The sequence below is a fragment of the Theropithecus gelada genome, chromosome 6 (genome assembly GCF_003255815.1).
Source record: "Theropithecus gelada isolate Dixy chromosome 6, Tgel_1.0, whole genome shotgun sequence".
NCBI lineage: Eukaryota > Metazoa > Chordata > Mammalia > Primates > Cercopithecidae > Theropithecus > Theropithecus gelada.
Genome location: NC_037673.1, coordinates 129,375,288 through 129,396,139, shown reverse-complemented (window position 1 = coordinate 129,396,139; position 20,852 = coordinate 129,375,288). Strand labels below are relative to the sequence as shown.

At 43.1% G+C, this 20,852-nt stretch overlaps 1 protein-coding gene and 1 pseudogene across 11 annotated transcripts in view; one reads left to right on the top strand and one right to left on the bottom strand.

Annotated features, from left to right (window-relative positions):
• ZCCHC10 (zinc finger CCHC-type containing 10) overlaps nucleotides 1-10,311 on the top strand; it is a 31,937-nt gene extending 21,626 nt beyond the window's left edge. For 4 of the 11 annotated variants that reach the window (XM_025389184.1, XM_025389178.1, XM_025389175.1 and 1 more), the window contains 2 exons: nucleotides 7,188-7,229; nucleotides 8,440-10,311. In XM_025389184.1, coding sequence (XP_025244969.1) covers nucleotides 7,188-7,229; nucleotides 8,440-8,707 — 310 coding nt within the window. In that variant the 3' untranslated portion in view covers nucleotides 8,708-10,311. Of the gene's footprint in view, nucleotides 1-7,158; nucleotides 7,230-8,439 lie in introns of all 11 variants that reach the window. The other 7 variants (XM_025389179.1, XM_025389181.1, XM_025389180.1 and 4 more) reach the window with 3 other exon arrangements.
• Nucleotides 2,540-3,101, bottom strand: LOC112626822 (annotated as a pseudogene).
• Nucleotides 10,312-20,852: the final 10,541 nt, after the last annotated feature.

Here is a 20,852-nt window from a genome sequence, read left to right as displayed (position 1 = left end):
GCCTCAACTGTCAATGAAATGACAATTGAATTAAGAGATTGATTATATGAACTGACATGGAAAGCTATCCAAGAAGTATCAGGTATATTAAATAAGGTAGAGAACAGAATATATAATATGCTATGATTTATGTTTATAAAAAGAAGAATTGGCTGGGCACAATGGCTCACACCTGTAATCCCAACACTTTGGGAGGCTGAGGCGGGCAGATCACATGAGTCCAGTAGTTTGAGACCATCCAACATGGTGAAATCCTATCTCTATTAAAAATACAAAAATTAGCCGGGCATGGTGGCAGGTACCTGTAATCCCAGCTATTCAGGAGGCTAAGGCAAGAGAATCACTTGAACCTGGGCGATGGAGGTTTTGGTGAGCTGAGATCGTGCCACTGCATTCCTGACTGGGCGACAGAGTGAGACTCTGTCTCAAAAACAAAAAACAAACAAACAAAAAAAGCAGCATCTTCATAAGGGCTGTTAGCTGTAGAATAGTTTCTTAAGTATTTAGACTTTCAAGGCAGCAGTCTTCCAATTTGTGGACATGAAAGTTCTTCAAGAGTTATGCAGGAACAGATAACCAATTTCTAGATTATCAACATTCATATACAATTCTTCCTAAAACAAATCTGGATGAGGACTTGCCTACTGGTCTCCTTTTCTACTTCCCCTTTTCTAATGATGCTTTTCTAATCTCATAAAAGAAAGGTATACCTCTCACCCATCTCTAACATACCTTAGTGTATTGTCCTCATGTATGAAAACCTAGATGGTTTTTCAGAATGGTGACGTTTGGGCTGAGAAAGTGAATGGTCATAATAGTTTTGTTTGTTTGTTCGTTTGTTTGTTTTGAGACAGGGTCTCACTATGTCACCCAGGCTGGAGTGCAGTCTCATCTCACTGCAACCTCCACCTCCTGGGTTCAAGTAATTCTCCCACCTCAGCCTCCCAAGTAGCTAAGACTTCAGGTGCCCACCACCACGCCTGGCTAATTTTTTGTATTTTTGGTAGAGATGGGATTTTGCCATGTTGCCCGGGTGGTCTCAAACTCCTGAGCTCAAGCAGTCCACCCACCTCAGCCTCCCAAAGTGCTGAGATTATAGAGGTGAGCCACCGTGCCCAGCTGGCCATAATTTTTGAGAGTAAAATTTTTTTTTTTGAGTCAGAGTCTCGCTGTGTCACCCAGGCTGGAGTGCACTGGTGCTATCTCAGCTTACTTCAACCTCTGCCTCCCAGGTTCAAGTGATTGTGCCTCAGCCTCCAGAGTAGCTGGGAGTACAGGCACGTGCCACCACACCCAGCTAATTTTTTGTAATTTTAGTAGCAACAGGGTTTCACCATGTTAGCCAGGATGGTCTTGATCTCCTGACCTCATGATCCACCCGCCTCGGCCTCCCAAAGTACTGGGATTACAGGCATGAGCCAACGCACCCAGCCGAGAGTAAATTCTTTTTTAAGGTTTTTCCTTAAACAAAATTGAAGAGGACCTAATTGAATTGTCAATTAAAAAATATATTTTAATGGTATATTATTATGTGACTTGTGGAATATAACAGATGGAATGCAGAGAATTGAGTGATAGGGAAGTAACAAAAGTCTTTCCATTCCAATCAATCTATTTAGATTATGGTTTCTCTAGGTTAAATATGTAACACTTAAAAATAAGAATTAAGCTGGGCATGGTGGCTCATGCCTATAATCCCAGCACTTTGGTAGGCTGAGGCGGGCGGATCACCTGAGGTTGGGAGTTCGAGACCAACCTGAGACCAACATGGAGAAACGCCGTCTCTACTAAAAATACAAAATTATCCAGGCGTGGTGGTGCATGCCCATAATCCCAGCTGCTTGGGAGACTGAGGCAGGAGAACTGCTTGAACCGGGGAGGCAGAGGTTGTGGTGAGCCGAGATTGCACCATTGCACTCCAGCCTGGGCAACAAGAGCAAAACTCCATCTCAAAAAAAAATAAATAATAAGAATTAATTCCCCAGGAGCCATCTCTATTGAAAAAATAAAATTTAAAAGTAGGAATTTAATTGATGCCGAACCTGGTCACATTCTACTATGAAGAAATATTTATTTATAGATACATAAACTAGAAAAAAATCTGTCATTAAGAAATGCGTTTCCGGACTGGTCACAGTGGCTCATGCCTGTAATTCCAGCACTATGGGAGGCCGAGGTGGGTGGATCACTCGAGGTCAGGAGTTCGAGACCATCCTGGCCAACATGGCAAAACCCTGCCTCTACTAAAAATACAAAAATTAGCTGGGTGCGGTGGTGCACCCTGTAATTGCAGCTACTTGGGAGGCTGAGGCAGGAGGCTCACTTGAACCCAGGAGGCAGAAGTTGCAGGGAGCTGAAATCACACCACTGCACTCCAGCCTGGGTGATACAGCAAGACTCTATCTCACCAAGAAAAAATATATATATATATACACGTACACACACACACACACACACACACATATGTGTATATACATTACCAATAAATTTGTTTTAATGTAATAATTATTAAACTTTATACTATCAACCAGATGCTGTGGCTCATGCCTGTAATCCCAGCACTTTGGGAGGCCAAGATAAGAGGATCACTTGAGGCCAGGAGTCTTAAGACCAGTCTAGGCAACATAGCAAGACCCTGTTTCTTTTTTTTTTTTTTAACTTTCAGTTATTTATTAATCAGTGTAATCTCCAGTAGATTACATCAACATGATTTCATGCATTTAGAGGAGAAATATTTCCTGGTTAAGTGGAAAATTGGGCAGATGGCTTCTGGAAGACCTTCATTCTAAAGCAGCTTTATAGTGAAACGTTTCATTTAGAAATCTGTACCTTCTTTCTTTAATTTGCTGTAATCCACATTCACTGAGTAGAACTTGTATTGATCATTGGGACCTAGTTTGTTCCAGGGCTCTGGGTTATTCTTTCTGTCCCAACAAACATCTGGATTGAACAATGCCAGATGCAAGAGAAACAGTGCTGCTCCAGTACCTCCAGTTCCAATAAATACAAAGAGGGGGATCAGCTTCGCATGCTTCTTGGCCTGACCCGTGAGCTGGCGGAGCATGTTTGCGGCAGAAGCCTCCGCCAGGAAAGGAGAGAGCCAGCCTAGCCACCAGGCCCTGAACTAAGTAGTATCGCCAAGACCCTGTTCCTTAAAAAAAGGCTGGGTGTGATGGCTTACGCCTATAATCCCAACACTTTGGGAGGCCAAGGTGGGTGGATTGCCTGAGGTCAAGAGTTTGATACCAGCCTGGCCAACATAGTGAAACCCCATCTCTACTAAAAGTACAAAAATTAGCCAGGCATGGTGGCGGGCACCTGTAATCCCAGCTACTCAGGAGTCTGAGACAGGAGAATTGCTTGAACCTGGGAGGTGGAGGAGGTTGAAGTGAGCTGAGATCACGCAACAGCACTCCACCTGGGCGACAGAACGAGCCTCTGCCTCAAAAAAAAAAGTATCCTTTGGGAGGCCGAGACGGGCGGATCACAAGGTCAGGAGATCGAGACCATCCTGGCTAACCCGGTGAAACCCCGTCTCTACTAAAAAATACAAAAAACTAGCCGGGCGAGGTGGCGGGCGCCTGTAGTCCCAGCTACTCTGGAGGCTGAGGCAGGAGAATGGCGTGAACCCGGGAGGCGGAGCTTGCAGTGAGCTGAGATCCGGCCACTGCACTCCAGCCTGGGCGACAGAGCAAGACTCCGTCTCAAAAAAAAAAAAAAAAAAAAGTATCAACTGTTAAACATGTTCACATGTTCTTATGTGAATAATAGGTATTAAATTATTGTAGAACTTTTAATAATATTTATATAACATGCCCTTTGCAAATACTGAAACTTAGAATTGCTAGTACAAATTTTCCAGAAATTATTTTATTAGGAATGTAAGCAAAAAAAATGTTTGAAAACCCCTGTCCTAAAGAATGAAATACAGGTTATGAAAATTTTCATTCTAGTTTAGGCACACACCTATAATCCCAGCACGTTGGGAAGCTAAGGTGGGAGGATCACTTGAGGACAGGAGTTTGAGACCAGCCTGGGCAACATAGCAAGACCCACCTCTACAAAAAATAAATAAATAAATAAAATTTTATTTTGACATTTACGTTTTTCTAATTGTATCTCACAAGTATTTTGGTCTAAAACATATATAATTACATAAATCTGGCTTTGTTAAACAAAAGACTGCTGGCCGGGCACCGTGGCTGACACCTGCAATCCCAGCACTTTGGGAGGCCGAGGCAGGTGAATCACAAGATCAGGAGCTTGAGACCATCCTGGCTAACACGGTGAAACCCCGTCTCTACTAAAAATACAAAAAAATTAGCTGGGCATGGTGGCAGGTGCCTGTGGTCCCAGCTACTCAGGAGGCTGAGGCAGGAGAATGGCGTGAACCCGGGAGGTGGAGCTTGCAGTGAGCCAAGATCACGCCACTGCACTCCAGCCTGGGCAACAGAGGGAGATTCCATTCTCAAAAAAAAAAAAAAAAAGAATGCTGAGTTTTGATTCAGTTATAATTTAGTAAGTATACTTCACCCTCTTATTTTACTCCCAAAATGACAATTCAGTAAGTAATTCCATTGTGTAAAAAACTTTACATAAATACATGTTTATGTTTGGAGACTCAGGAAATAAGGATGGAAGCATTATCTAGGAAATATAGAGAAGGCCAGAAGATAAAAACATTGGCCATGTGTGGTGGCTCACACTTGTAATCCCAACACTTTGGGAGGCTGAGGTGAGCATATTGCTTGAGCTTAGGAGTTCAGGACCAGCCTGGGCAACATGGTAAAACCTCGTCTCTACAAAAAATACAAAATTTAGCTAGGCTTGGTGGTGCATGCTTGTATGCCCAGCTACTCCGGAGGTTGACGTGAGAGGATTGCTTGAGCCTGGGAGGCAGAGGTTGCAATAAGCCAAGATCGTGCCACTGCGCTCCAGCCTGGGTAATAGTGAGACCCTGTCTCAAAAAGAAAAAAAAAAAAAGTTAAATTTTCAGGACAGTGGTGATAGAATTAATTCTGTTTTTTCTTGTTGTTGTTGTTGTTTTTATTTTGAGACAGAGTCTTGCTCTGTCGCCCAAGCTGGAGTGCAATGGTGCGATCTCGGCTCACTGCAATCTCCGCCTCCCAGGTTCAAGAGATTCTCCTGCCTCAGTCTCCTGGGTAGCTGGGAGTATAGGTGTGCACCACCAAGCCTGGCTAATTTTTGTATTTTTTTTAGTAGAAACAGAGTTTCACCATGTTGGCCAGGCTGGTCTTGAACTCCTGACGTCAAATGATCTGCCCGCTTCATCCTCCCAGAGTGCTGGGATTACAGGTGTGAGCCACTGCACCTGGCCTAATTCTGTAATTTAAAAACCTGATTTAGTATGCATGTTGTTTGACAGAATAGTAGCAGCAAGCCATTTGTCCCTTTCGTTCAGATTTACCAGACTTTATTCTTTATAAATAATGTGAGTGAACATACTTTTGAAGTATTAAATTTCTGGTCTTTTTTTTTTTTTTTTTTTTTTGAGACGGAGTCTCGCTGTGTCGCCCAGGCTGGAGTGCAGTGGCGCGATCTCCGCTCGCTGCAAGCTCCGCCTCCCGGGTTCACGCCATTCTCCCGCCTCAGCCTCCTAGTAGCTGGGACTACAGGCGCCCGTGACCACGCCTGGCTAGTTTTTTGTATTTTTAGTAGAGACGGGGTTTCACCATGTTAGCCAGAATGGTCTCGATCTCCTGACCTTGTGATCCACCCGCCTCAGCCTCCCAAAGTGCTGAGATTACAGGTTGAGCCACCATGCCTGGCCAAATTTCTGGTCTTTAAAGAGTAAATCGGCTGGCTCACGCATGTAATCCCAGCACTTCGGGAGGCCGAGGCGGGCGGATCACAAGGTCAGGAGATCGAGACCATCCTAACACAGTGAAACCCTGTCTCTACTAAAAATACAAAAAATTAGCCAGGTGTGGTGGCGGGCGCCTGTAGTCCCAGCTACTCAGGAGGCTGAGGCAGGAGAATGGTGTGAACGCTGGTGGCGGAGCTTGCAGTGAGCCGAGATTGCGCCACTGCACTCCAGCCTGGGCGACAGCGAGACTCCATCTCAAAAAAAAAAAAAAAGGAAATAACTCGGCCAGACAGGGTGGCTCACACCTGTAATCCCAGGACTTTGGGAGGCCAAGGTGGGCGGATCGTAAGGTCAGGAGTTTGAGACTAGCCTGGCCAGTATGGTGAAACTCCATCTCTACTAAAAATATAAAAATTAGCCGGGCTTGGTGGCATACACCTGTAGTCCCAGCTACTCAGGAGGCTGAGGCAGAAGAATTGCTTGAACCCGGGAGGTGGAGGTTGCAGTGAGTTAACATCGTGCCACTGCACCAGCCTGGACAACAGAACAAGATTTCATCTCAAAAAAAAAAAAAGGCCGGGCGCGGTGGCTCAAGCCTGTAATCCCAGCACTTTGGGAGGCCGAGACGGGCGGATCACGAGGTCAGGAGATCGAGACCATCCTGGCTAACACGGTGAAACCCCGTCTCTACAAAAAAAAAATACAAAAAACTAGCCGGGCGATGTGGCGGGCGCCTGTAGTCCCAGCTACTCGGGAGGCTGAGGCAGGAGAATGGCGTGAACCCGGGAGGCGGAGCTTGCAGTGAGCTGAGATCCGGTCACTGCACTCCAGCCTGGGCGACAGAGCGAGACTCCGTCTCAAAAAAAAAAAAAAAAAAAAAAGTAAATAACTCAACAGTTGGGGGACATACAGAAAAAGAAATATTTTAAATTAAAGGGCTGCTTTTGAAAAATTATGAAATAGCTATTTATATGATTCTGAGAACTCAAACTACAAATTACGGCTATTGTGCTATTTGCTTTGTTCTGTTGTTCAGTAAGTAGTGATATAGCTATGTCAGCCTCAGTTTCAGACTAAAAAAAAGTAATCATCTTAACTACTAACCTACCTGACTTTTATACAGGTGCTAAGATATGTTATCTTGCTTAAATGCTGGTTAAGTTGACTGCATGTACCATATACATCCTACAATAGCAGACTTTCCACTTGCTTATAATAAGAAATACTGTACTCTAGATGTGATAAAAAGACAGAATGTTTCTCCAGAGTAAAATGGTTTGGGGGATAGCAGAAGGGCTTGTCTGAGCTGTGTATAATCACTCTATTAACAGGAGCTTTTTTTCCCCCTCATGTTTATCAGCATTGGAGAAACCAATGTGGAAAGAAAGGCCAAGAAAAAAAGGTATGTGTGGTTTTAGTAGTGTTTTATAGATAACATGTAATACTAACTGGAGGGATGGGAAAGGTGATTTTAAAATAATAGCTATGCTGGACGCGGTGGCTCATGCCTGTAATCCCAGCACTTTGGGAGGCCGAGGTGGGTGGATCACCTGAGGTCAGGAGTTCGAGACCAGCCTGTCCAACATGGTGAAACCCTGTCTCTACTGAAAATACAAAATTAGCTGGGTGTCATGGCACATGCCTGTAATCCCAGCTACTCAGGAGGCTGAGGCAGGAGACTTGCTTGAACCCAGGAGGCAGAGGTTGCAGTAAGCCAAGATCATGCCATTGCATTCCAGCCTGGGCGACAGAGCAAATTCTGTCTCAAAAAAAATAGCTATAAGATTTGGATCTGAAGTCTCTTATTGCAATTTATAATTAAATAATCATCCTATTTTCTGATAAGTTCCTTTTTTTAACCTGTCTGGAAATGCATTGCTTCTGTTTCTCCTTTTACTCCAACTTTCTAGAGTCCTTATACCTGGAAACAATAAATAATTGTCTTCCCTTGGCTTAGAATAGGAAGTGTTAATAGACTGGTAGGAAATTATTGGCCCGCCATATCTAGTCCAAAGTAGTTAAAATAAAGATGATGAAACAGTCACCAGCTATGCTACGTGAGGTTTAAATAGACCCAATTGTTATACTGCAGCTTTATTCTAACATTATTCCCTCTGAAACGTAATATAGTAGATATGCTTATCTTGAATTCCATCCGAGAGAGTTAAGTTGCTGAAGTAACAATGCCTTGTAGAGAGAGGAGCTGTGGTTTACAACAGTTAGGCAATCTCCAAAACATCAAACCTAAGGATAACATGCTAGCAAAGCTTCAGTATATAAGCATATTTATAAACAGAATCATATGAAATTGCTTTTGGCCGGGCATGGTGGCTCATGCTTGTAATCCTAGCACTTTGGGAGGCTGAGGCGGGTGGATCATGAGGTCAGGAGTTCGAGACCAGCCTGGCCAACATGATGAACATGGTGAAACCCCATCTCTGCTAAAAATACAAAAATCAGCTGGGCTGATTTTTGTATTTTTAGTGCACCCACTGCACTCCAGCCTGGGTGACACAGCAAGACTCCGTCCTGAAAAGAAAAAAAAATGAAATTACTTTTAACTTCTATTACATGTCACCTTCCCATGTATATAACTGTGTATTGTCTGATAGGTCTAAGAGTGTAACCAGTTCCAGTAGCAGTAGCAGTGACAGTTCTGCCAGTGATTCTTCATCAGAGAGTGAAGAAACATCTACCTCTTCCTCCTCAGAGGATAGTGACACTGATGAAAGCTCCTCTAGTTCCTCATCCTCAGCCTCCTCCACAACCTCTTCCTCCTCCTCTGATTCAGACTCAGACTCCAGTTCTTCCAGTAGCAGCAGCACCAGCACAGATAGCAGCTCTGACGATGAACCACCAAAGAAGAAGAAAAAGAAATAGAGTTGCTCCATCCATATTGGACCGATGGACTGAAAACATTAATGTGATTCTTGAAAGGGAATTTAGAATATGTTAAGGCCAAGTAGGTTAACTGGTGAACATTTCTAGAATTCAAAAGTTTCTCAATGTTTTACATTGTAAGAGCATAAAGAGTATTAATAATGGCTTATAGAGAGAGACTTTTTTATTTGAAGGGTGAATCTTGTTTTTCTTTTTTATCTTTAAAATATATCTCTAGAACTTAAAGCTGAAATCTGCAAATCTGTTTGTGTGATGAAACTATCTTTTCTCTCTGTGAAATAAATGCCATACTTTGTTATATATGTTGGTGGTATGTATCAGACATATTTTCAGGATGGTGCATCAGGACATCTGGCAGTGAATTTCTAATGCTTTTGGCTGCGTGTTATGTAAGATATAATATGTTGTTAGTGTAAGCTTAGTTTTCCTACCGTTAATAAATGTGCTCTATTTTTACATTTATGTTCAGAAAGTTATCTGCCTTTTTGTCCTAAGTGGTATGTTCAAGGAGCCTATTAATATATTTATAGTTTTTGAATGCTATAAGTTTCAAATTACTGTGTTATATCATTCATTTTCTTCTGGTTCCTTAAGTTTTTCAAGTTATCCTTTTCTGAGGAAAATTATTCTAGAGGAACCTAAAAAGGGACAAAACATTTGAAACTACTTAGGAGTCTAATATTGGTGCCTTCTGACAAAAGTCAGTGTATCAGAAAAGAAAGCAGCCATGTAAGAGGCTAACTCAAGTAGAAGTGCTAGAAATATCTTTGTGTATTAACATGCAATAAAAGATACCATTCAAAGCAGGGGGAAAGGTAGGAAGAAGACGTAATTTTTACTGAAAATTAGGGCAATGTTGGTCACCTTTTATTAAAAGCTGTTTTTAAGCTTTCATAAAAGATTGCCTTTGCTATTTTTGAAAACACGTTATGACAGTTTGTATGGTAACTGGTCATATATATGACAGTCTACTGCATATATATGAATGACTAGGATTAATCTGGTGTGTTTACATAGGATATACATAGTTGAAATCTAGCATGAAAGGTCAAAAAGGAAATACTGCACAATATTTCTTAAAAGTAAAATGCTGTTATTGTGATGAGTCTTTGGTTTAACATCACAGTATTCTGTGATGTCTTTTTAACTTTTTGGAAAGAGGTATCATTTGTAGAAAAAATTTGATTTGGGTTAAATATAGGTTTTTAAAACTATAAATGTTGTCTTTTTTATATTTTTATGAAAAAGCAGTAGAAAATTACTTTTGAAGAAAACAGGCTATTTAAATATTAAAATATATGTATGTTGTGAGTTTAAGGAGCCTATAATTGTCAGTTTTACAAAACCATCTGTGTTCAATGGTTGTAAATAAATTCTCAAAACATCATTTCAAAGGCTGCCTACAGAATATTATCACTTGACAGATAGAGTTAATAAATTACCAATCAGGTACATTTTATAATGTTTGTCTCTGTAAAGGTAATATTAGCAGTTAAAGAACACGGATGAGAAAAGAATGTGTTACATAGGTTGCATCACTTGCAGTTAAATAAAACTCACAATTTGTGCTCACAAGCTTAAAATTCTGTTATGTCTTTACTGTTTTATTTAATGCCAGTTCTTATTCCATTTGAGGTGTAAAGACATTTGAACAAATTCCAATTTTAGAGTTTTACTATTATGGCTGTTAAAAGTATGACTGGAGAAGTAGAGAGAGCAGGAACTCAGTTCTTCTTGTCAAGCATTTCACTCAAAAACACAGAATCAGGCTGGTCACAGTGGCTCACGCCTCTAATCCCAACATTTTGGGAAGCCAAGACGGGAGAATCACTTGAGTCCAGGAGTGTGAGACCAGCCTAGGCAACATAGTAAGACTCCGTCTCTACAAAAAAATTAAAAAATTAGCTGGGCATGGTAATGTGCCCCTATAGTCCCAGCTACTCAGGAGGCTGTGGCAAGAGAATAGTTTGAGCCCAGGAGGTTGAGGCTGCAGTGAGCCATGAGTGTGCCATTGCACTCCAGCCTGGGTGACAGAGTGAGAAAAAACAAAAAACAGAATCAATGGCAAAGTGGAGACTAACTTTTAGAGAGTTTTATTTTTAGTCCTGCCTGAAGGCAGGACTCTGGAAGTTGAGTCTCTGGCAAATGTAGTGAGTATGTTACTTAACCACATTCATATCAAAAGGAGTCATTAGATCATAGGTTTTCATTCCACACACATACTGTGTTATTAATAGACTGTACAATATAGCAATTTTGCCCTAGAATGAAAATACAGCATTAGCCATAAGTTAACACTGGAAGTGAAAAAAGTGCAGAGAGGGTGTTTCATATTCTTAGCCATATTTATTCTTTTTACATTTTGAACTGTAGATTTATAGAAAAGTTACAAAAATAGTACAATTTCCTTATAAACCTCATCTAGCTTCCCATAGTGTTAACATCTTACATAACCATGTCACAGTTGCCAGAACCAAGAAATTTAACATCTAGTAAAATACTATCTTTTAAAGACATCCTATTATAGCATAGTAAAATACTATTAAACTGAAAACTTTATTCATATTTTGCTCATTTTCCCACTAATATCCATTTTATATTCCAGAATACTACCCAGAAAATACATTTAGATACTTGTACCTTTACTACAGTCTCAATATTTCAGTGTTACCTTGTCTTTCATGCCCTTGTCACTTTTAAAGAATTATTTTGTCTAATACCCCTCAATCTGGGTTTGGCCGGGCACAGTGATTCACACCTGGAATCCCAGCACTTTGGGAGGCCGAGGCAGCTGGATCATTTGAGGTCAGTAGTTCAAGACCAGCCTCACCGACATGGTAAAACTCCGTCTCTACTAAAAATACAAAAAAATTAGCCAGGTGTGGTGGCGCATGCCTGTAGTCCCAGCTATTCAGGAGGCTGAGGCAGGAGAATGGCATGAACCTGGGAGGTGGAGGTTGCAGTGAGCCGAGATCGTGCTGTTGCATTCCTGCATGGGTGACAGTGAGACTCTAAAAAAAAAATTTGGATTTGTCCGATGTTTTCTTGTGATTGAACTGAGGTTATGCTTTTTGGAAGAATATCACAGAAATGGAATGTCCTCAGTCAATGATATCATGAGATTAATAATGTTCATGTGTCTTATTTATTACTGGCAATGTTGACCTTGATCACTTGATTAAAGTGGTTCCAGGCTGGGCGCGGTGGCTAACGGCTGTTATCCCAGCACTTTGGGAGGCCAAAGCAGGCGGATTGCTTGAGCTCAGGAGTTCAAGACTAGGCAACATGGTGAAACCGCATCTCTACAAAAAACACAAAAATTAGTCAGGCATGGCTGGGCATGGTGGCTCATGCCTGTAATTCCAGCACTTTGGGAGCCAAGGCGGGCAGATCATGAGGTCAGGAGTTTGAGACTAGCCTGACTAACATGGTGAATCCCGTCTCTACTGAAAATACAAAATTAGGCAGGCATGGTGTTGCATGCCTATAATCCCAGCTACTCAGGAGGCTGAGGCAGGAGAATCACTTGAACCTGGGAGGCGGAGGTTGCAGTGAGCCGAGATCACACCACTGCACTCCAGCCTGGGCGACAGAGTGAGACTTCATCCCCCCACAAAAAAAATTAGCCAGGCGTGGTGGTGTGCATCTGTAGTTCCAGCTACGGGGGAAGAATAGGTGGAGGGATGGCTTGAGCCCAGGAGGCCCGGGCTACAGTAAGCCGAGATTGTGCCACTGCATACTCCAGACTGAGCAAAAATACCAAACCTCGCCTCAAAAGAAAAAAAAAAAAAAAAGCCAGGCATGGTGGCATGGCATACACCGGAAGTCCCAGCTACTCAGAAGGCAGAGGGTGGGAGGATCGTTTGAGCCCAGGAGGTCCAGGCTGCAGTGAGCCATGATCAGGCCACTGAACTCTGGTCTGGGTGACAGAGTGAGACCCTAACTAAAAAAAGGTTATAATCAGATTTTTCCACTGTATATTACTACCTTTTCCTTGTTTGTTGACAGATACTTTAGGGAAGATATTTTGAGTATATGCAAAACTCACTAGTTTTAGTGGATCAGTGGACCTTGTCTACAACAATTATTACTATACTATCTTCTTTTCCAAATGATGGTTTTCTTTTTTCTTTTTTTGAAGAGTCTTTCTCTGTCACCCAGGCTGGAGTGCAGTGGCACAATCTCAGCTCACTGCAACCTCTGCCTCCCAGGTTCAAGTGATTCTCCTGCCTCAGCCTCCCATGTAGCTGGGATTACAGGCACCCGCCACCACGCCTGACTAATTTTTGTGTTTTTAGTAGAGACAGGGTTTCGTCCTGTGGGCCAGGCTGGTCTCAAACTCCTGACTTCAGGTGATCCACCTGCCTCAGCCTCCCAAAGTTCTGGGATTACAGGTGTGAGCCACTGAGCCTGACCCCAAATAATGGTTTTCATGTTTTTTGTTTTTTGTTTTTTGAGCTGGAGTTACGCTCTTGTTGCCCTGGTTGGAGTGCAATGGCACGATCTCTGCTCATTGCAACCTCTGCCTCCCAGGTTCAAGTGATTCTCTTGCCTCAGCCTCCCGAGTAGCTGGGATTATAGGCATGTGCCACCACGTCCAGCTAATTTTTGTCTCTACTAAAAATACAAAAATTAGCTGGGCATGGTGGAGCATGTCTGTAATCCCAGCTACTTGGGAGGCTGAAGTAGGAGAATATCTATTTTCTGACACCAGGTTGTGCCTTTGACAGAAATTTAAAAAAAAAAAAAAAAAAGAAAATACTGGAAACCAGACCTTGAATTATGGTGCCTTAATTGAAACAAGTTGACCCAAAACACGATTTCAAATTGTAATTTTGTATGCTTCCCTGTAGGTTTTTACACCCTGGGAAAAATTGTGCCATAAAGAGATTTAGAGGTGTGTTTGTGCCAAAGAGGGAGAACGGCTTTATCAAAGGAGAAGAGAGAAAAGAAAACCAATATGATACCTGGGCTACAGATTCCTTCTCAGTTCAACTTTAGGAGTGGGTACCCATGCAAATTGAAGACCTGGATGTTGCCAATGTTCTTGAAAGTTTTTTGTGTACCCCCAAGGGCATTTGTGTCTGCTATTCAAGCTAATCAGTAATAACCACAAAAGTTAACAGAACTCTTCTTTGGAAAGTACTATACAAAGACATATAAATAACACTTCAACAGTGGTTTCCTTGGAATTCGCCATCTAGTTGGGGAGACCAGACAAACAAAATACAAAGAACATGGCCGGGCGCGGTGGCTCACGCCTGTAATCCCAGCACTTTGGGAGGTTGAGGTGGGCATATCACGAGGTCAGGAGATCAAGACCATCCTGGCTAACATGGTGAAACCCTATTTCTACTAAAAATACAAAAAAATTAGCCAGGCTTGGTGGCACATGCCTGTAGTCCCAGCTACTCGGGAGGCTGAAGCAGGAGAATCTCTTGAACGCGGGAGGCGGAGCTTGCAGTGAGCCGAGATTGCACCACTGCACTCCAGGCTGGGTGACAGAGCAAGACTCTGTTTCAAAAAAAAAAAAAAAAAAAGCAGGGTGCGGTGGCTCACGCCTGTAATCCCAGCACTTTGGGAGGCCGAGGCAGGTGGATCACCTGAGGTCAGGAGTTCGAGATCAGCCTCAACATGGAGAAACCCTGTCTCTACGAAAAATACAAAATTAGCCAGGTGTGGTGGTGCATGCCCGTAATCCCAGCTACTCAGGCGGTTGAGGCAGGAGAATCACTTGAACCCGGAGGCGGAGGTTGCGGTGAGCCAAGATTGCGCCATTGCACTCCAGCCTGGGCAACAAGAGCGAAACTCCATCTCAAAACAACAACAACAACAACAAAAAAAACAAAGAATAGTTGGCCGGGCACAGTGGCTCATGCCTGTAATACCAGCACTTGGGGAGGCTGAGGCGGGAGGATCACCAGGTCAAGAAATGGAGACCATCCCAGCCAACATGGTGAAACCCCATCTCTACTAAAAATACAAAAATTAGCTGGGCGTGGTGGCACATGCCTGTAGTCCCAGCTACTCTGGAGGTTGAGGCAGGAGAATCACTTGAACCTGGGAGGCGGAGGTTGCAGTGAGTGGAGATAGTGCCACCGCACTCCAACCTAGCAACAGAGCAAGACCCTGTCTCAAAAAAAAAAAAAAAAAAAAAAAAGGAACACGAAAAAGAGAACTTTCAATTAAACATGGTAAATTGAACCCAATTTTCACTATTATTTCCTCTTAAAATTTGACTAAAATAGCAGAAAATAGACAAAAGAGCATGAAGAAAAAAAAGGGGAGATGTACTAGTCAGTGTTCTCCAGAGAGGCAGAACCAATAGGAGACTATATATATATACATATCACATATAAACATACAGATATATATGAGGATATTTATTGTGGGAATTGGCTCTTGCAGTTATGGAAGCTGAGAAGTCCCACAATCTGCTGTCTGCAAGCTTGAGGACAAGAAAGCCAGTGGTGTAACTTAATCTGAGTCCAAAAAGACCTGGGAAGCAGAGAGGCTGCTGATGTTAAGTCCCAAAGTCCAAAGACCCAAGAACCAGAAGCTCCAAAGTCCAAGGACAGGAGAAGATGGATGTTTCAGCTCAAAGAGAGAGGCCAGGTGCAGTGGCTCACGCCTGTTATCTCAGCACTTTGGGAGGCCAAGGTGGGCAGATAACCTGAGGTCGGGAGTTTGAGACCAGCCTGGCCAATATGGTGAAACCCCATCTCTACTAAAAACACAAAAATTAGCCAGGTATGGTGGTGGGGTACCTGTAATTCCAGCTCCTCGGAAGGCTGAGGCAGGAGAATTGCTTGAACCTGGGAGGTGGAGGTTACAGTGAGCCAAGGTCGCACCATTGCACTCCAGCCTGGGCAACAGAGTGAGACTCTGTCTCAAAAAAAAAGAGAGAGAGAGAGAATTCTCTCTTCCTCTGCCTTTTCTATTTCTATATAGGCTCTCAATGGATTGGATAATGCCTAGGGGAATGGGTCTTCTTTAGTAAGTTTACTGATTCAAATGCTAATCTTTTCCCAAAACACCCAGAAATAATGTTTTACCAGCTATCTGGGCATCCCTTAGCCCAGTAAAATTGACACATAAAATTCATCACCATAAGAGATGAAACAGATGAGAAATGACAACCATACTGGAACCTGAAAAGTGGATGTTGACTTGAATAACCAAAGAAAGCCAAAGCCTAAGCCCACAGTGAGTAAAAGACAACAGGAAGCAAGCCGCAGACTCTGAAAAGCTTCCAAACTTGATGGCACCATAGACTTCTGCCAGCCAAGGCACAAGGAGGGCTTGAAAGCAGACTGGTAGAAAGTTTATATAAGGAGATGCACCCCTATGCACTCCTCTCCTGTTCGTGCTGTCTTAGTGGGTTTATTTTTTTTTCATGAAATTTTGCAAGTGAACAGTAGTGAACATCTATGTTCATTTTTTTTCTTTGCGTGTGTGTGTTTTTTTTTTTTTTTTTTTTTGAGATAGGGTCTCATTCTGTTCCCCAGGCTGGAGTGTAGTGGTATGATCACAGCTCACTGCGGCCTTGACCTCCCAGGCTCAAGCAATCCTCCCACTTCAGCCTCCCTAGTAGCTGGGACTACAGGTGTGTGCCACCATGCCTGGCTAGTTTTTGTATTTTTTGTAGAAATGAGGTCTCATCATGTTGCCCAGGCTAGTCTCGAACTCCTGGGCTTAAGCCATCCTTCCACCTCAGCCTCCCAAAGTGGTGAGATTACAGGTGTGAGACACTGTGCCCAGCAGGAACATCTATGTTCAGTCTGCCATGATTAATGAGTACTCCATTAATTAATTAATTAAATTTTTATTTTTTTTGACAGGGTCTCACTCTGTCCCCCAGACTGGAGTACAGTGTTGCAGTCTCGGCTCACTGCAACCTCCGCCTCCCAGGCTCAAGTGATTCTCCTGCCTCAGCCTCCCGCGTAACTGGGATTACAGGCACGCGCCACTACTGTCTGGCTAATTTTTGTATTTTTAGTAGAGATGGGGTTTCACCATGTTGGCCAGGCTGGTCTTAAACTCTTGACCTCAAGTGATCCACCCACCTTAGCCTCCCAAAGTGTTAGGATTACAGGCGTGAGCCACTGCGTCCTGCCCATGACTAATTTAAAATTAAATAAGAAAGAATACAAGTTGCTATATGCTAAGAACCACTTGGAATAAAGACAATGAGTAATGTGCCTCATTTATAAATCTCCAGCTCCAGATATTTCTCTAACAAAAATTGTGGACAAAATCAAGAATGAAAAACCATAGAACTGCTGGGTAACTTTTTAGTATTTGGACACTGTGCTGTCTACCTGATAAACTGATTCCCTTCCTTAAGAAGTCCCGAGGGAGGCTGGTCCAAGTGCTGTGGTGTTTACAACTAACTGATCACAACCAGTTACAATTTTATTTGTTCCTTATCCACTCCCATTGTTTCACTTGGCTAGCCTAAAATTAAACTAAAATTAAATAAATAAATAAATAAATAGGCCGGGTGCGGTGGCTCACACCTGTAATTCCAGCACTTTGGGAGGCCGAGGCAGGTGGATCACAAGGTCAAGAGACTGAGACTATCCCGGCCAACATGGTGAAAATCCACCTGTACTAAAAATACAAAAATTAGCTGGGCGTGGGGGTGTGCGCCTGTAGTCCCAGGTATTCGGGAGGCTGAGGCAGGAGAATAGCTTGAACCCGGGAAGCAGAGGTTGCAGTGAGCTGAGATAGCAACACTGCACTCCAGCCTGGGCAACAGAGTGGGACTCCGTCTCAAAACAAACAAACAAACAAACAAACAAAAAACACAAATAACAAACAAACAAACAGGCCAGGCATGGTGGCTCCCTCCTATAATCCCAGCACTTTGGGAGGCTGAGGCAGGCGGGTCACTTGAGGTCAGGAGTTCGAGACCAGCCTGGCCAAAATGGTGAAAACCCGTCTCTACTAAAAATACAAAATTAGCTAGGCGTGTTGGCACACACCTGTAATCCCAGGTACTCGGGAGGCTGAGGCAGGAGAATCACTTGAACCTGGGAGGCAGAGGTGGCGGTGAGCTGAGATTGTGCCACTGCACTCCAGCCTGGGTGACAGAGCAAGACTCCATCTCAAAATAAAAAGAAAAAACAATAAACAAATAAATTTATACACCTAAAGGGAATAAACTTCAGTGAGCAATGTATATGTAGGGTATACATATAGATATGAACTGGAAATAAAATTGAGTCAATATTTTAAAAATTAGACTTTAGTGTTCATTAGCATTTTTTCCTTGTGTAAATTGCTTAAAATTATGGTTTGGATTGTGATAACCAGCTTTAAGATGGTTCCCAATGATAATCATTTCCAGTTACCTATGAACTTATATAGTCCCTTTCTACATGGAATCAGAACTAACCTATGTGACCGATAGAATAGTACAAGAATGGCAGTGTGTGACTTCAGAGGTGAGGTCATAAGAGGCATTACAGCTTCTGCTTTGTCTCTTGAAACACTCACGACTTGTTCTATTGCCCAGGCTGGAGTGCAGTGGCATGATCATGGCTCACTGCAGCTTCAATCTCCCTAAGCCCAGGAGATCTTTTACCCTAACCTCTTATGTAGCTGGGATCATAGGCGCCCGCCACCACGCCCGGCTAATTTTTTGTATTTTTAGTAGAGACGGGGTTTCACCGTGTTAGCCCGGATGGTCTTGATCTCCTGACCTCGTGATCCGCCCATCTTGTCCTCCCAAAGTGCTGGGATTACAGGCTTGAGCCACCGCGCCCGGCCTTTTTTTTCTTTTTTGAGACAGAGTTTTGCTCTTGTTGCCCAGGCTGGAGTATAATGGCACGATCTTGGCTCGTTGCAACCTCTGCCTCCTGGGTTCAAACACTTCTCCTTCCTCAGCCTCCCACGTAGCCAGGATTACAGACATGTGCCACCATGCGTGGCTAATTTTGTATTTTTAGTAGAGATGGGGTTTAACCATGTTGGTGAGGCTGGTCTTGAACTCCTGATCTCAGGTGATCTGCCCACCTCGGCCTCCAAAGTGCTGGGATTACAGGTGTGAACCACCGTGCCTGGCCTAATTTTTTTTTTTTTTTTAAATAGCAATAGTGTCTTGCTATATTGCTCAGGCTGCTTGGGAACTCTTGGGCTCAAGGGATCCTTCTGCACTGGCCTCCCAAAGTGCTGCGATTACAGGTGTTCGCCAACATGCCTGGCCCACCAGAATAAATCTTAGAATATTCTGATCACCATGAAAAGAAAACCTAGCCAGGCGTGGTGGCTCACGCCTGTAATTGCAGCACTTTAGGAGGCCAAGGCGGGCAGATCACCTGACCAACATGGAGAAACCCTGTCTCTACTAAAAAATACAAAAATTAGCCGGGCATGGTGGTGGATGCCTGTAATCCCAGCTACTCAGGAGGCTGAAGCAGGAGAATCGCTTGAACCCAGGAGGCAGAGGTTGCAGTGAGCTGAGATTGCACCACTGCACTCTAGCCTGGGCAACAAGAGCAAAACTCTGTTTCAAAACAAAAACAACAATAAAAAAAAAAACCCTGTACCCATTAGCAGTCACTACCCATTTCCAGTGTCCACCCCCCAACCACTCAGCCATAGGCAACCACTAATCTACTTTCTGTCTCTATAGATTTGCCTATTGTGGACATTTCATACAAATGGAATCATAAAATGTATTTTCCTTTGTGACTGGCTTTTTTTCACTCAGCATAATGTTTTCAAGGTTTGTTCATATTGCAGCATATATCAGTAATTCATTTCTTTTTATTACCAAATAATATTTCATATGTACATACCAATTTCATTTATGGATTCACCAGTTGAAGGACATTTGGGTTGTTTTCTATGTTTTGGTTATTATGAATAATGCCATAGTTAACATTCGTGTACAGGTTTTTGTGTGAATATATGTTTTGAATTTTCTTAGGTATACCCAGGAGTGGAATTTCTGGATCAAGTGTTTTGAGGAACTGACTGTTTTCCAAAGCAGCTATACCATTTTACACTGTAAACCCACTAGCAATCTATAAGTGTTCCAATTTCTTCACATCTTCACAACTACTATAGTTTGGATGCTTGAATCTCCAAGCCTCATATTGAAATTTGATCCCCAGTGTTGGAGGTAGGGCCTACTGGAAGGTGTTTGGGTCAAAGGGGTGAATCCCTCATGAATAAGTTAATTACCTCCCTGGTCAGGGAGTGAGTGAGTTCTTACTCTATTAGTTTACACAAGAGCTAGTTTCTTTTTTTTTTTTTTTTTTGAGGCGGAGTCTTCACTCTGTCCCCCAGGCTGGAGTGCAGTGGCACCATCTCGGCTCACTGCAAGCTCCGCCTCCCGGGTTCGCGCCATTCTCCTGCCTCAGCCTCCCGAGTAGCTGGGACTACAGGCGCCGCCACCGCGCCCGGCTAATTTTTTGTATTTTAGTAGAGACGGGGTTTCACCTTGTTAGCCAGGATGGTCTCGATCTCCTGACCTTGTGATCCGCCCGCCTCGGCCTCCCAAAGTACAGGGATTACAGGCGTGAGCCACCGCGCCCGGCCAAGAGCTAGTTTCTAAAAGAGCCTGGCACCTCCCCTGCTCCCTTGCTTCCTCTCTTAACATGTGATCTCTGCACACATTGGTTCCCCTTTGCCTTCTGTCATGAATGGAAACAGCCTTTGGACCCCACCAAAAGCCTAAGAGATGCCAGCACCATGCCTCCTGTGCAGCCTGTAAAACTGTGAGCAAAATAAACCTCTTTTCTTTATAAAGTGCCTAGCCTCAGGTGTTCCTTTATAGCAATACAAACAGACTAAGACACCAGCACTATAATCAAAATCAAGTATCTATCATTTTGATTATACATCTTAGGGGGTATGAAGTGATACCTCACTGTTTTGATATGTGTTTCTCTGATGGTAAATAACACTGAGTATCTTCTTATGTGCTTAGTGGTCATTCGTATTTGTATATCTTCTTTGGAAAGATGCCTATTGAGGGCCAGGCACTATGGCTCACCCCTATAATCCTAGCAGTTTAGCAGGCCAAGGTGAGAGTATCACTTGAGGTCAGGAGTTTGAGACCAGCCTGGCCAATGTGGTGAAAACTCATCTCTACTAAAAATATAAAAATTAT